The sequence below is a fragment of the Artibeus jamaicensis genome, unplaced genomic scaffold, assembly GCF_021234435.1.
Source record: "Artibeus jamaicensis isolate MK-2021 breed Jamaican fruit bat unplaced genomic scaffold, CSHL_Jam_final contig_241, whole genome shotgun sequence".
Taxonomy (NCBI): Eukaryota; Metazoa; Chordata; class Mammalia; order Chiroptera; family Phyllostomidae; genus Artibeus; species Artibeus jamaicensis.
In genome coordinates, this window is record NW_026521509.1 from 888,968 (window position 1) to 903,297 (window position 14,330).

The 14,330-nt window shown below is 36.6% G+C and overlaps 1 protein-coding gene across 1 annotated transcript in view; it reads right to left on the reverse strand.

Moving 5' to 3' along the window:
• The window catches only part of PCDH11X (protocadherin 11 X-linked), a 428,759-nt gene that overhangs the window by 114,381 nt on the left and 300,048 nt on the right, over positions 1–14,330 (reverse strand). Inside the window, exon 7 of the mRNA XM_053662426.1 lies at positions 9,978–10,167. Coding sequence (XP_053518401.1) covers positions 9,978–10,167 — 190 coding nt within the window. The remainder of the gene's footprint in view (positions 1–9,977; positions 10,168–14,330) is intronic.

The following is a 14,330-nucleotide window of genomic DNA, read 5'->3' on the forward strand; positions in this document are numbered from 1 at the left end:
TTATATGGGTATCAAACTGGCTCCAGCCTGTTTAAGATACTTCCCCATGATATTTGGATTCTGGATACTTTAGAAGCTAAGCTTTTTTGTAAAAAGGTAATGGCTAGTTCTTTCAGAGTAGAAGACTTAATAGTTCAATGCAACAGCACTTTTAATTGGAATTTCAATATTTATACTTCATTCTGGTTGAATCCTGAAACTCCAATTTTCTACTTGACTAAAAAGAGGCATTTGTGTGATGTTTTTTAATATATCCTGTTCTCCTGGTCCAATTCAACTCAGAATCAACCCTGGGAGAGGGGATTAAACTTCAAAATCTTTAATATTGCAATAGTTCTAAAGTAGTACAACTAGCTGTTATAGAAAGTTATCTATGGAAAAGAACAGACAGTTGAATAAAAAATATGATAATCCAACAACTGGCAAGACCCTCGGTGCATTCATATTACCAAAATATCTCAGATGAGTACTGCAGCCTTGTAACAAGAGTCTGAATTAAGCAAAGCACCCTTGAATTCCTTGTTAATTTTTAATTTAGTCTTAAATAAAGACATAAATTTGCTCCATTCTTGAAGAGGGCTTCACATGTACAGGCCGCGACTCTGTAAAACTGGCTCCTTTTAAACTCAAACCCAAGAAGTAGTTCTGCATTATGAGGACACACATTTTTCACATATTTATGCAGCTAAACAGAGCTCTCAGTGAGGGAAGAATTGTGTGGTTCAGATTACATACACAGATCCAAAGGAAACACAGTCTCAACTGAAGTCTGGAAAACCATACCAGGTGAAGGGATTAAGGAAAAAAAAACAAAAACAAAAAACTAAAAGAAAACAAAAGGAAACTCACAGACACAGACAATAGTGTGGTGATGACAGGAGGGAAGGGGGTGGGGGAGGCTGGAGAGGGTAAAAGGGGATCGGTGGTGAGGAAAGGAGACTGGACTTGGGGTGGTGAGCACACAATGGAATATACAGATGATGTGTTGTAGAATTGTACCCCTGAAACCTATGTAATTTTATTAACCAATGTCACCCCAATAAATTCACTTATAAATATATAAACAAAACCCCAAAAACTATAGTATAACTTTGCAACATATCACTGATCAACTGAGGAATAAGAGTAGAATATCCTAAAAGTCGATTAAAAATCATCGTGTTTTACACCCTCAGACAACTTTTTTGCTGTAAAACAAGTGCTACTCTTCAGTTGGAATCATTGTCAGTTAAAGACTATTAGCACATTGACTCCAAACTACATGGTACAATATTAAGTTTATAGACTGGAGACTATCAAAATTACTTCCCTGTTAATTGTAACTTCATCATTCTGCTAGAAAAATAAAGTAGGGCAGAATGACAGGAATTTTAGAATGGAGAGTTGAGTTTTCAGATTTTTTAGCAGTTTAGAGGATAGATATAATTACATATTTATTGTATTTTACCTTCTTGAAATTCTTTTTCCATTCTTTTAAAAACATTCAGAGGAAATTTACCTTGTGTAATTTATTTTAATCCCAACTGCTTTGTAAGTAGCACACACAGTAATGAAATAAATAATCAATTCTCTACCTTTATTTATTGGTTAACTCTTTATTTATAATCTATAAGATTAGCTTTGCTGACACAATGCTCATTATATTGCCTTTACAACTACAGAAGATTCTAAATGAAAACTTTTTTATTTTTAATACTGGACTTCATCACATACATAAAAAATTTTTATCAAGATGGATATATTAAAAAAATTCCCCATTTGTTCTATCTTTGAGTTTATTTCTTTTGTTGTTGGTGGTGGTCATTTATTTTGGTTTTTAGATTCCACATATAAGTGAAATAATTTAGTGGGCGATCACTCCTAATGTACGTACATGTCTAATCAGTAGTCCTGAAACTAACACAATACTGTCGGTCAACTATAATTGAAAGCTAAACTTAAAAAAAAAGACTGTAAAAATGCTCCCAAACTCATCCTTTCCCTTGAGGGCTGGTACATATTTAAATGTTATACTTGAGTATTGTTAACACAAATGACTGATATACATTAAATCTTGGTTTAGAACATTCAGCTGTTCCTTAAAAGGGCTGGATCTCAGTTTTGTCATTTGCATAATGAGGGAGTTAGACAAGGTGGCATTAAGGGCCCTTAGAGCTTTCAAAGCCAAGGACCACACAAGAGGCAATGCCCAAACATTTGTTTTTTGTGCATTGTAACGGCTACAAAATTATGGCCCTAGAAGGGGCATTTGAGGTTGGCAGATGTCCCTCATTGTAGCGCTATTGTCCATGGTAAACAGATTTTATGAATAGTGGTTACACGATGATGTGTTATGATCAAATTATTACTTAACATCTAAAGTTTTTAAGGTGTGATTTAAATAGATGTAAAATTAATATTTAAAATCACCTGCTTTCTCATTTTTTAGAGCAAAAAATGAGAAGAAAAAAATTTCTTCTCCTATACAAATTACAGGAGAAGAAATTTATGAGGAATCAAACTTTTAAAGGCTAATTTCCTGTATACTATTTAGAAGAACATTTTAATGTAATGTGCAAATTTTTCTAATATAACTTTGAAAAGCTAAAGTGCCAGATGAAGATCATGCCCTTTATTTTCATTTTAGTGGAACTTAAACAACAAATAGTAAGATTACTGATTAAAATGGGGAAAGAATGAGTTCATCAAACATTGTGACTTCTATCCCCTGTTGGGTATGTTTACCATGCCATAAAAACATAAATTAACATACTGCATAAATCCTGAAAAGACTATCTATGGTCATTCATTTTTTTTAAAGATTTTATTTATTTATTAGGGAGGGGAAGAGAGGAGAAAGAGAGGGAGACAAAGGTCAATGTCTGGTTGTCTTTCAAGTGCCCCTTACTGGGGACCTGGCTCACAACCCAGGCATGTCCCCTGACTGGGAATCGAACCAGTGCCCTTTGGTTAGCAAGTCGGCACTCAACCATTGAGCCACATCAGCCAGGGCGGTTATTCACTTTTTAATGAATTCCCTGATACTCACTAGCTGTTGAGTGTTCTGTTAGTGAAAACAATTATGAGACTTGCAAGTTATGGACAATCTGAAAGAGCCACAGAGACAAAATATATTGCTATATCGCTCCTCATTTTTTTCTAAAACAAAAAACTGGAGTGTGGCAAATGTTACTGAATATCTCAAGTCACCCAAAACTTGCATCTTGCAAGAATGATCACATTACCTTTCAAAAAACTACACAAAAGGACCAAAGGCACAGGCTTATCTTCTACGCAAAGGCAAGTGAGGAGTGGGAGGAAGATAAAAGAAGCTGAAGAAAGACAGAAGGAGGTCAGAAAAAACTGCCTCATGGCTCATAAATAATAGAAATAGAAATGTCAAATAAACTTTATTATATGGTGTAGGAAGCCTAATAAAAATGCAGAAGCAAAGGAAGGGCTCTTGGGAAGGGAAGGCCACCTATAATCCCTGTCACTGAAGGTGGTGGTCACTCAGGGTGACTGGCATTCTAGACCTCATGGCACTGGCTTTAAGTTGCCAGCTTGGGCCACATTCCTGGTGCTTGTCATTTTCAAACAGAAGAGATGAGATAAAAGACTGCTTTGCTTACAGTGGCCTGCTTTTGAGTGATAAAGCTCTATCTAATCCATATGAAATTTAAGATATGAAAGATACCCTAAAGTTTCCAACTGTAGAGATATACTTTTCATTTTGATCAATGACTTTGTGACTTTTAAAAATTATCTCTAATATAAATCCTTCATTGCCTTCACACAGCCTAGAGACCACAAATTATGTCATTGTTTTGAGTCATCTGTGCTGTGATTGCATTTCCCGTATATGAAAGTTGGATGTGATAGGATGGTAGAGTACACTTTGTCTCACCCATTTTCTTATTCTATTTTTTAAACTTTCATAGGCTTGAATAGAGCAAAACTGACTCTGCAAAAACATGTCAGCTTAAGTGGTAAAATTAATACATATCACTGAGCATCTGCCACTAGATCACTGTTTAGTTTACAAACTACTGTCAAGTGAGCCTTATTCTTTCCAAGCAGTGGCCAACAGCTGACCTCTTAGGTAGAAATCTTTATAATCTATCTATTTATACACGCTTTTCTCTATATTACACACCAAGGACAAAAATGAGCTGGTAGTCACAGACAGTACTGAATAACTTAGCATTCAAGATATGTGACTTTGGGTTTGCTAAGCTGATTCTAATTTCTGATTTAGTTATTTTACTCCCTCCACCTCCATGAATATTATGTTTTAACAAACTGAACGATACTTTTGTTGATTTTTTTGAGGTGATTACTTTGCACGCTGATTGCAATCTACCTTAAAAAGATATCTGAACAGTTTTATTTTATATCTAAACCTTTCAGAAAACTGACCCCTTAATGTTCTTAGTTATGAGGGCAGGAGTTTAATGATCCACTATTAGCTGATTCTTTTAAAGCCTCATAGTTTTGTTTTTCATTTTCCCAATTGTCTACATTCATAATTAGATATTTCACTAATGAAATGTTCAACTAATACTTACTCTAATATTATTTATTCCAACAGTTTCAGCAGATCACCGCAAAATTTGGCATTTCTTTGAATACTACTCTAGTCAAATTGGTCTTCCACTTTTTATAACATGCAATTAGATTACCGGTAGAGTATCAATCAAAGTGTGTTGCCAGGCAAAGATTAATTACTTCATTTTTGTGAATTAATTAGTATGGAATTTGAGTGCTGAGCAAACCTGATCTAGTGAAAGCAAAATGAATGTCAAAAAGATGTTAACTTGAGATATAGCCTAGCAGAGAAATGTATCATTTTTAAATTAACGATCAAATACATTTCTTCTTATTTTAAATGTAGAACTTTGTTAGTCCTAACTACTGGGAACTCTGTTTTTCTTTTGCATCACAGAAATCTTTAGAAGAAAAGCATTAACATTTTTAAAAAGCTGATGAAATTTTATCCATAGGTATTACTACTTGAAGCTCAGATTTTAGACACCACACCAATGTAACAGAGTGACTTCATGTGTGAAATGACCATATCCCATGAAGGGTTTTAAAAACTGCAAATGATGTACTCTAGAAGTTGAAGAAAATAAAAACACTGATTAAACTAGGTTCCCCCTTCAGTTACGAGGATTCTCTCTGAAAATGATTGATTTACATCTGGTAAACTGAAGGCCAACTTGAATCTCTTTACAAACATTCTGTTTCACTGTTTCTCTTGCAAAGAAACATGGATCTTATTATCTATGATCATTCCAATTGTGATATGCCAATAGATTTTTAGAAATGTAGATGGGACCCTCTTCTCTCCAACTGACCCATAGTGACATAGTAAAAATGCATCTTCTAAGAGAAAACCTGTACACACATGTCTGACTACATACATATTAACTGTTATAAGGTGCTGAGCTAGATGTCCCCCCAAACCCCCACAGCTACCTCTTGGGGGCTGGGGGAGCAAAGCAGGGTCACTGAGAGTTACTTTGTGCCTCTGAAGAACATGGCTAGTGTCTCAGTGATGGTAAATGGCTGTGCCTGCTGGGAGCCAGGGAGGAGGGTGTGACTGTCACTCGTGATGCAGAACATGCTGTCAGAGGGGCTCGCTGCACCTGTACCAGGGCAGGAAGGTGGTTGGCTCTAGTCAAGTGACCACACCTGTTGGGACTGACATGGCAGTGGAGAAAGGCAGAAGAAACCAGAGCGCTGGCAGGTGTCACCCACTGTGGGAGGAGTTGGAAATGGGGGTGTGGAGGAAGAGCTGGGCTGGGATTTAAACCTGGGTGGGTGCAGGGCAGCCACTGGGCTTCTTGACCATGCGGCTGGGGTGGGAGAGGCCTCTGGACCATGTAGCAGCCATGCGAGGTCTTGGCCATGTGGTTTGAAAGGGGGTAAAGGCCCCCCAGCAGCCCACCACGAGGATGTGGTTTTGAGTTAGGAGCAGGAGCCTGGCCAGCCCAGCACAGATGACTGAAGGAGCTGGAATAGGAATGGGAATCTGCCCAGCTAAGCGACAGACTTCTGTTTCTTTTCCTGAGACATGGCACCCTGGCTGGCCTGGTTTGGCAAGTAGAGCAGGACAGTGTGTTGGTGGGCATTTTTTGTTTCTAAAGGGGGTGAGATTTAACGGCAGAATCCCATCATTGTTCTAAACCTGTCTAACTTTTGAATAAATAGTTCTTTTCCTTTTCATAATACGCTGGCAAGGGTTGTCATGGTTCTTATCCAAGGTGGACAATAGAACCCAGAGCTTCTGTTACTGAACTGTTCAAAAATTTCTGAGGTTTAACAAGGGATAATATTTCCACGTGTCTCAGAACTTAGCCTGAATTATTATATCAGAGCAATGTTTTACAAAAGAAAATCGGAAAGCATTTTAACTCTTCATGAATTTCATTTAACCTAAAGCTACTTGTAAACAAGTAGATCTGAATAGGAGCAGCACATAGTTTAGAGCATTCTCAAGAGGTTCATGTGGCCCCCAAATACCTCAATCAATACTGACTGTTGATACATACAATTTCTCACAGCCACACCCTCTTCTCTAGGAGAGCCTTTGATCCTTCACCACGTGGACTTGACCTGTTAGAGCATCCACAGTAACCCAGCAGCAACTGCTAATGCTGTTGATGGATTGGACTTTTGCCTGTCTGTTCTCAACAAAACAGTTAGTGGGGAAGAGCAGGGTCCATTGGAAATGGGGCCTACTATCTGATGGGGTTAAGGTGGGGCAGGGGCTATTCTCCCCAAGAGACAAAAAACCCACAGAATGGCCTTAAGGGGCTCTCATAGCAAAGGCTAAATTGAGAAGACTGCAACTGTGAAATGAAAAAATTCAAAAAGCTTTGAAATGGAATCAGATGGGATGTTTTATTAAACTTGTCTCCTAAAAGAGAAATAATTGGATTGCATTTACTTGTTTCTTTATCTTAAAAATGAAAGTTAATATTCTTGGCAAAAGACTCAAAGAATAAGTAGCATAATTTAATTTCTTCACCTAATAAGTAAAGTTTTATCAACCTAGGAACTATATGTTAAAGTAGTATTAATAAATCCCAGTGGTAAATTTTGGGCAAAATCTTATGCACAAAAGTTGTATATCTATCTATTTCTGTGAACTTACAAGGAACTTCCAGAACTATGTACTGTTTTGCGCAAGTCACCAGCAGAAAAGCAAATAGACTGTAGACGTAATGCATTTCCAAGTATGAAATGGGACCTGCATAAATTAATTCCTCTAACAGTTTAGCCTCCTATTTGTGGCGCTCTAACCAACAGCGCAGTTTACTGGCATGTGTTCTATGTCTGAAATCCCAATACTACGTACTATTCCGGAGCTACAGAGTTTCTCTTTGAAGAATCAGTGGCACCTTATCATCTGTATTAGCCTACAGAGATTAGTTTGCTATGGCAAATTTGGCATCAACTGTTTTTCTGATTAAAACAAAACACACACGTACTATGTAAAAATCTTACTAGTATGCAATTTAAGATAATACAACTTCTTTAAAGTGAAATATTGTGCTTCTTGCACTTGTAATAATAAGGTCCTTTGTCCAAAATGGTACACAAATTCCATGTACAAATTCTTTGGAATGTGGCTTTGAGGGACATTTCAGGTCCAGTGAGAGAATAGGTAGTCGATATTACTCATAGCAGAAATAGACCTCAAATGCTGGCCCATTAATACATAGACACAAATGGACACTTATCTCTCTCTACCTTTAAACAGCAAGAAGCAAAAATATATAATTATTGCATGCAGCCATTCTAATTTTAAAGTAAAGCCTAGTGAATAAAAAACTTTGTTAACTTCATTTTGCCATTGCTTCATGCTATAATTATGAATAAAATATTTAATGAGCAATGTAATAGTGTCAATCGGAACACAGGAGAGAGATGTTTACCCCTAGTAGGAACAAACTTCAAAAATACAGCTTGTAAGTGTATTAGGTCATACATAGTTGCTAACACCTGCAACTCTTAGCTATAAATAAAATCAGATCCTGTAAAGAACTCTTCATTTGAATATTATGAAAGCAGCTACTTATTATTATATATATTCTATCATACATAATTGGGGTCGATGAACTCGTATTGAATTTCAAATGTTTCATCATTTCTAACACAGCGATTCTGCCCCTTTTGCTGTCAATGCTGGCCCATCTTAGTCTCATGCATTTTGAAAGTTTATTTCAGGGTTAGATTCACACTGTGGGTGTATGCCGAGTTCATTCTTTAATTGTTGCCCTGCAATTCTCTAGCAAAAGGGCAACAATTCTCTCTATAGAAATGGTGCTCATCTCATCTCTGTATTATTTGTTATTGAGACATGCTTTATTTTTTAATTATATTTTATTGTTTATGCTGTTACAGTTGTCCTCATTTTTTCTCCCTTTGCCCCCTCCTCCCAGCATCCCCTACTCTCTCAGGCAGTCCTCCCACCATGGCTCATGTCTGTGGGTCATGCATGTAAGTTCTTTGCCCCCCCCATTTTCTAAACTGTACTTTACAGCCCTGTGGCTGTTCTGTAACTACCTATTTGTATTGCTTAACCCCTGCACCTTTTCCACCCACCCCTGTCTCTATATTATTGATATTATCTGTTAAGTGGTGATAGGCCTACAATTAACATAATAATTTATGGAGTAAATAAGAGAAAGGACACGTTGCTTAATGCATATGTATTACTTATGACCATATTCTTATTAGAGATTGACTCTGAGTTTATTGTAGTGGCAGATATAGCTACAGCTTCTTATGCCATCTTGTTCACAGTAAATGAAAGGTAAATTAGTATTGCACATTATAGAATTTCTCATCCACAGGATGAACATCGATAAATAATTTTAAGTATGAAAGTACATATAGGGATAGCAGATCTTTAGGCCTTTCTGAATTTGGTGACTGAATTTTATCTCTAAAATGTTTATATTCAAACACCTTTAATATCCAATGTCTACTTTTACAGAGAAACAAAGGTTGATATTATGCTGTCATTGGTTCTGTATGTTTAGTCTTAGATTACATGTTGATCTTCAACCAATTGACTTCCCTTAATTTTTGGAGTTTCAAACACAGAGGCTGAAATCACAATGATGGGAAGCCATTTTGTTCTCGAAACTAGATGCAAAACTAATTTCAGTTATGAAAGAGTACAAGGAATAAAGGGGAGGAAAAAATGGGACAACTGTAATAGCATAATCAATAAAATACATTTAACATTTTTTAAAGAATCTTTTCAGCTCTGTATAACCTTAGCAAATTTTATATTTCCTAAAATTAAAAGTAAGTGAGGACGTTTGGTCCATGTTCAAGATAATAAATTTAATGAATGCTCTATTTAGTATCAGCTTCATGACCTTTTTAAAAGAATTCAACATCTTTGAATTTTGTCAAATAAGGCCTTTTACACCTTTGGCCTGGAGACCAAATCTGACTATCTTTGTAAATGGTAACATGGCCTAAGATACGGGTTTTCAGTAAATTATTGAGAACCTTAGACCAACTCCCCAGCATAAGAATCAGGATCTCTCATTTCCTTGAAAATAAATTTTCTATGGTTCTTCTCTCTTAGAAGAAAAGTAAATCTGAAAAATAACTTCCCCAAATTATAAAAAGAATTTTCATGTTCACAAATGAATGAATAAAATAAGAAGGCTGGTTATGCACAAATAAATACATGTAGATGCAGATAAAAATAAGAAGTCTTAGCTATGCCTATCCAAAATGACTATATGAAATTTCATAATAAACGTTACACAACATAGAAATGCTCGCACATTTCAAATACGGGAAACAGGTGCATAAGGGCCTTCCAGCTAATTTTGTGTGTTTACATTTTAAAAGTACGTAACTACTGTTAACGTCATTAAAAGGCCATTGTTACCAGGACTACAGCTCTGTGCCTTGCAAAGTTAAGTGCATTTACACTGCAGGACAAGATAGGTGTCACTTACTGCACTCAGGATCCGAATTGCCATCGCCCTCCGTGCGGTTGGTGGGCGCAGTGCGGTAGAAGTCCTCCCCCCTCCGGTAGTGCAGAGGCAGGGCATGTGCCCCGCCTGCAGCCTCCAGCTCTCCCAGGCCACCCTCACTGCCGCTCTCCTGAGAGCCTTCTGGCAGGTGAAACGTGACACGCCGCTGGGACTGAAAGGAAGCCAGAAAATTACAGCGTTTCAGCTACCATCTGAATAATTGCTTAATGCAGTCAATTTTGAAAATACATTATTTCCACTACCTAGTGAAGTCACATCAACATTATCTTGATTTGGGAACAATTTCAGGCTTCTGGGAACCTGCTTTAGCTTATATTTTGAAACAAGGCACATCCAGGTGCAGAATAAAGTTAACTTCTAAGACATTCAAGCACATTGGAAGTTCTGATCATCATTTCCACATGGATTTATTGAGCTACTATTTGACAAGAATTCATGTTTTGGAATAATAAATGTGAATACATATAACAAACTTTTATTGTTATATCTGTAAGATTTGGGTGGACTGAAAGAATAAACAATAAGAATGTTATTCAATCATGCAGGCTTAGAAAATTTAAAGTACAAATCATCTTTTCAAAGAATCTTATGGGCCGTACCTTGAATTGAAATTTATTTAAATCGATTCTACGCTTTAAAAAATAAAAATAGTTCCACAGCATAGATAGCAGTTCATGATAATTATAATAGCAAATTAAATAGCAACTATACAACTCATCTTAAATGGTAATTGCAGCAGAATGTACAAAATATATACTTGTGAAATAGAAAGATGAAACATTTCGTGTCCAAAACAAGAGGTTCAAGACATCCAGTAAGGGTGGTAACTGCACTCCATTTTATTTGCAGCACTGCTGTGGTACAAATACATCCCCTTGAATGAAGCTCCCCAGGACCTATCCATGGCCTTCTGTAGTCCTCCACCACACTAAACATGGGTAGGCCAAGTGTAACCAAACCTCTGGGACTCTCCCTCACTCCTTTGGAAAACTCACTCCGGGGAAACCAGCTAGACCTGTATGTGAACAACCTGTTCTGGACATTACAGTTTGAGCCCTATTTTATTCACATTGAGGCCATCCCACTGCAGTCACATGTCATTGCGGAGCACTACCCGAATCCCTGACCTAAAAACATAACGCACAACTCCTTTCCCTTTGATGTTCCAAAGATTAGAGGTAGTTTGCTATGCAACAACAGATCAATGAAAATACTTCACTCCTAGCAGTATGTGATACAAGATCTGGAAAAAGCATTTTAAAATGTCCAAACCACTATATTGTAGACATTTATCTATAATTGACTATGGTATGCATCACAGATTAAAAGTCACTGCATGTAAAAGAATAGGGTTTATCATGAGACTAATTTACCATTGCTTGCATGAAAATCTATACCTGTTGAGAGATCCTTTCTAAAAGACACAAGCAATGTGTTTCAGGTATATATATGTATTAATAATGTGCCATGCGCATGTTAACATGGTATGCATATTAAACATTTAGTGTGTGTGTTAATGTATTGTTGCCATGTACATTGTTTAAAGCATTAGACCTAGATAGAAGAGTATATGAATAAGAAAACAACTGCTGCCAAGAAAATGAACTAATCTAGAATTTACAATGTGCTGCTGAAGCCTAACACAGTACAAATTGCCAGTGAAGGGAAGATGAAGTTGTGTCAAATGGTAAGGGAAATGAAGTTTTGATTTCACTTTCTTATCTATGCGCAAAAGAGCAACTCAGTGAAAAGGAAACATGTATCCCATCCTAGGACACATATACTAGGAAGGAAGTTCACTAAAAGCCATGCAAAGGCATGCCCCGGACTTCATCCAAAGGTAGCCTGGCCACAACACTCATCCTCCCAGGTCCCGGGTAAATTTACCCACCTCACAGGTAAATAAGAGAGAGTAAGGGTTTTGTAAGAACTCCCATGAGTGAACAAAAGTGTGTTTGTCCCTTCCTAAAAGCAAATCAACACACTACCAGCACCAGAACCATGTTCCTGAAATGCAGTTCTCATAGCTGACATTATTGCACATGCAGTTTCAGGGTTTCAGAAACAGTCATATTGATAAAACCTTGTTTGTACTAGCTTCAGCCAATATCAGAATGCCTCAAGTGGGGATCAACATATGTGGTTTGCACATTAATCTATCATTTTTAAATTGCATGAAATTCAATGACATTAGAGATTTGCTATTGTTCTCATTTACAGTTTCAAAGTCTTACCTATTTCTATAATCCACAGAACATATTCAGCATCATTATTTAAAATACAGATATTCTGTTTCTTTAATTAGTGAATTCAGAAGAGGCTCTGTACTTGCACATCTGTGAATAACTAAGCTGTCCATGGACATATAAATCTATGAAAGACTTCCCTCAGTCAAATTATTGGAATTTCAGTTTTTAGGAATTGTTTTAAAGGGCTTCTGAAAAATTAACCTTGACTAAGAAAAGAATGGTTAACTATTTTCCCCATGGTTAACTAAAATAATTCCAATGCAAGCTTGCATTTTGTAATTCATTGACATTTCCAGATAGATGTGAATATAAAATAATTATACGAACTTAACAATTTATGAATCCTTTACAGTAAATTTCAGAAACCTGGTTTAACTCATTTGCCACTTACTTGTTAATGGATAAATCCTCTCTCATGGTACCTTTCTGCTCATATTCATCATATGAAGACATTCAAAATCCGCAGGTATTTTTCTCCTCCAATATATTTACAAATAGTAATCATTTCACGGAAATTATTCCTTAAGTCTCTCAAAGAGAGGGACAAATGATTTCCTCAAAGAGAGGGATAACGTATTTCATTTTTTTCAGGTGTTGAAGATGATTACCGAGCTGTCATGCTAATCAGTGTGTCATAATGTGTCTCTCTGCAGCTCTCTGAGGAAGCTCAGGCATACAAATTAAACAATCTACTGCCTTGTAATGGCGACTTTATGGGATGGAAATAAATCCTGGATCACTCATGAATAAATGTCTCCCTGAATGGCTAGCTATGTTTCTGTCAGTAGGAGAAAAATTCACAAGGGGTCTCTCCCCTTAATCTGCATACCTTGTTTTTAGCTCTAATCAATAGAAATTCCAGAAAGTACGAATGCATAAAAATAATACTGCTGTCACCTAGATGGCTCATTTACCAGCAAACTATCAGAGTTGCCGCATTCTTGTGTCCATTATACCTCAAGAAGGCATAATTCCATGTTAAACATCAGGTGTATGTCGTTGCATTTGCATAACACAATGCAAGTGGCACCTGAGAAAGGTTAGGCTGGCAGCTGAGAGGCTGTATGCTGACAGGCCGGACCCTGATGCTCATTACCGGTGCTTGAGTCTGCGTTCCAGGGGGCTCATTAGAATCATCTGTCCCCGGTTTCAAATCCATCCTCCAACCTTGCACTCCCGCAGCATCAGTTCGAATACACCCTGACCCTGCCTAGCTGAAGACTCTGCCAACGCCCAGAGCTCGGATTAGAAACCATAACTATAGGTCAGGTTATTACTTTTTAAGGATTACCATGTGAGTGCCAGGTTGTTTTTGAGTCATATAAAACATTCTTTATATCAATAATATATCTTTATTATTTCGATATATCAAAAATATATCTTTATATATTTTAAGCTTCTGCATTCCCATATATTATCATAATAAACAACCCATTTTCCCCATGGGTACTGTCTCTTATTTATAATTATTCAATATATCATAAAGTAGAATATGAAAAAATCTTAAAAACTCAATTTGAGATGTTCACGCGCATTTTATGGCTAGCACATATATCTTGCACGTAGCTTCAGTGCAAAGTCCCCTGGATGATACATTATGTATTAGGTCTTTATTGTTTGACCCTATGATTTGCTCAACTCCCTACTTTTCCAATTCAAGTCATCTTGCAAGATAGATCAGTTCGCCTAATTTTTTTTCACTATTTCATAAAATTTGAATGGTGTCATTTCTCATTTTCCCTTTTTCATTTGGCTCCTGAAGTTTTTACCTTTTAAGGCTTTTTAAAAATAGCATAACATATTACTAGCACGTGCAGAAAGTTTTCCAATTACCCCAGAATCAGATCCTCCCTTAGCTCTGACTATTTTACTCTTATACCTTTTGACACTTGGTAATATTGAAATTAATTTTATTTAATTAATTTTAAGCAAATGAATCAGGAACATTTATTTGATGATAGAAGACTATGTAGTATTATATGAGGACATCTTTCCTTGAGTCATGATTCATTTCATATCAGTCAAAATGGAAGTGATCTATTTGTAGATAAAGCTTCTTTCTAGA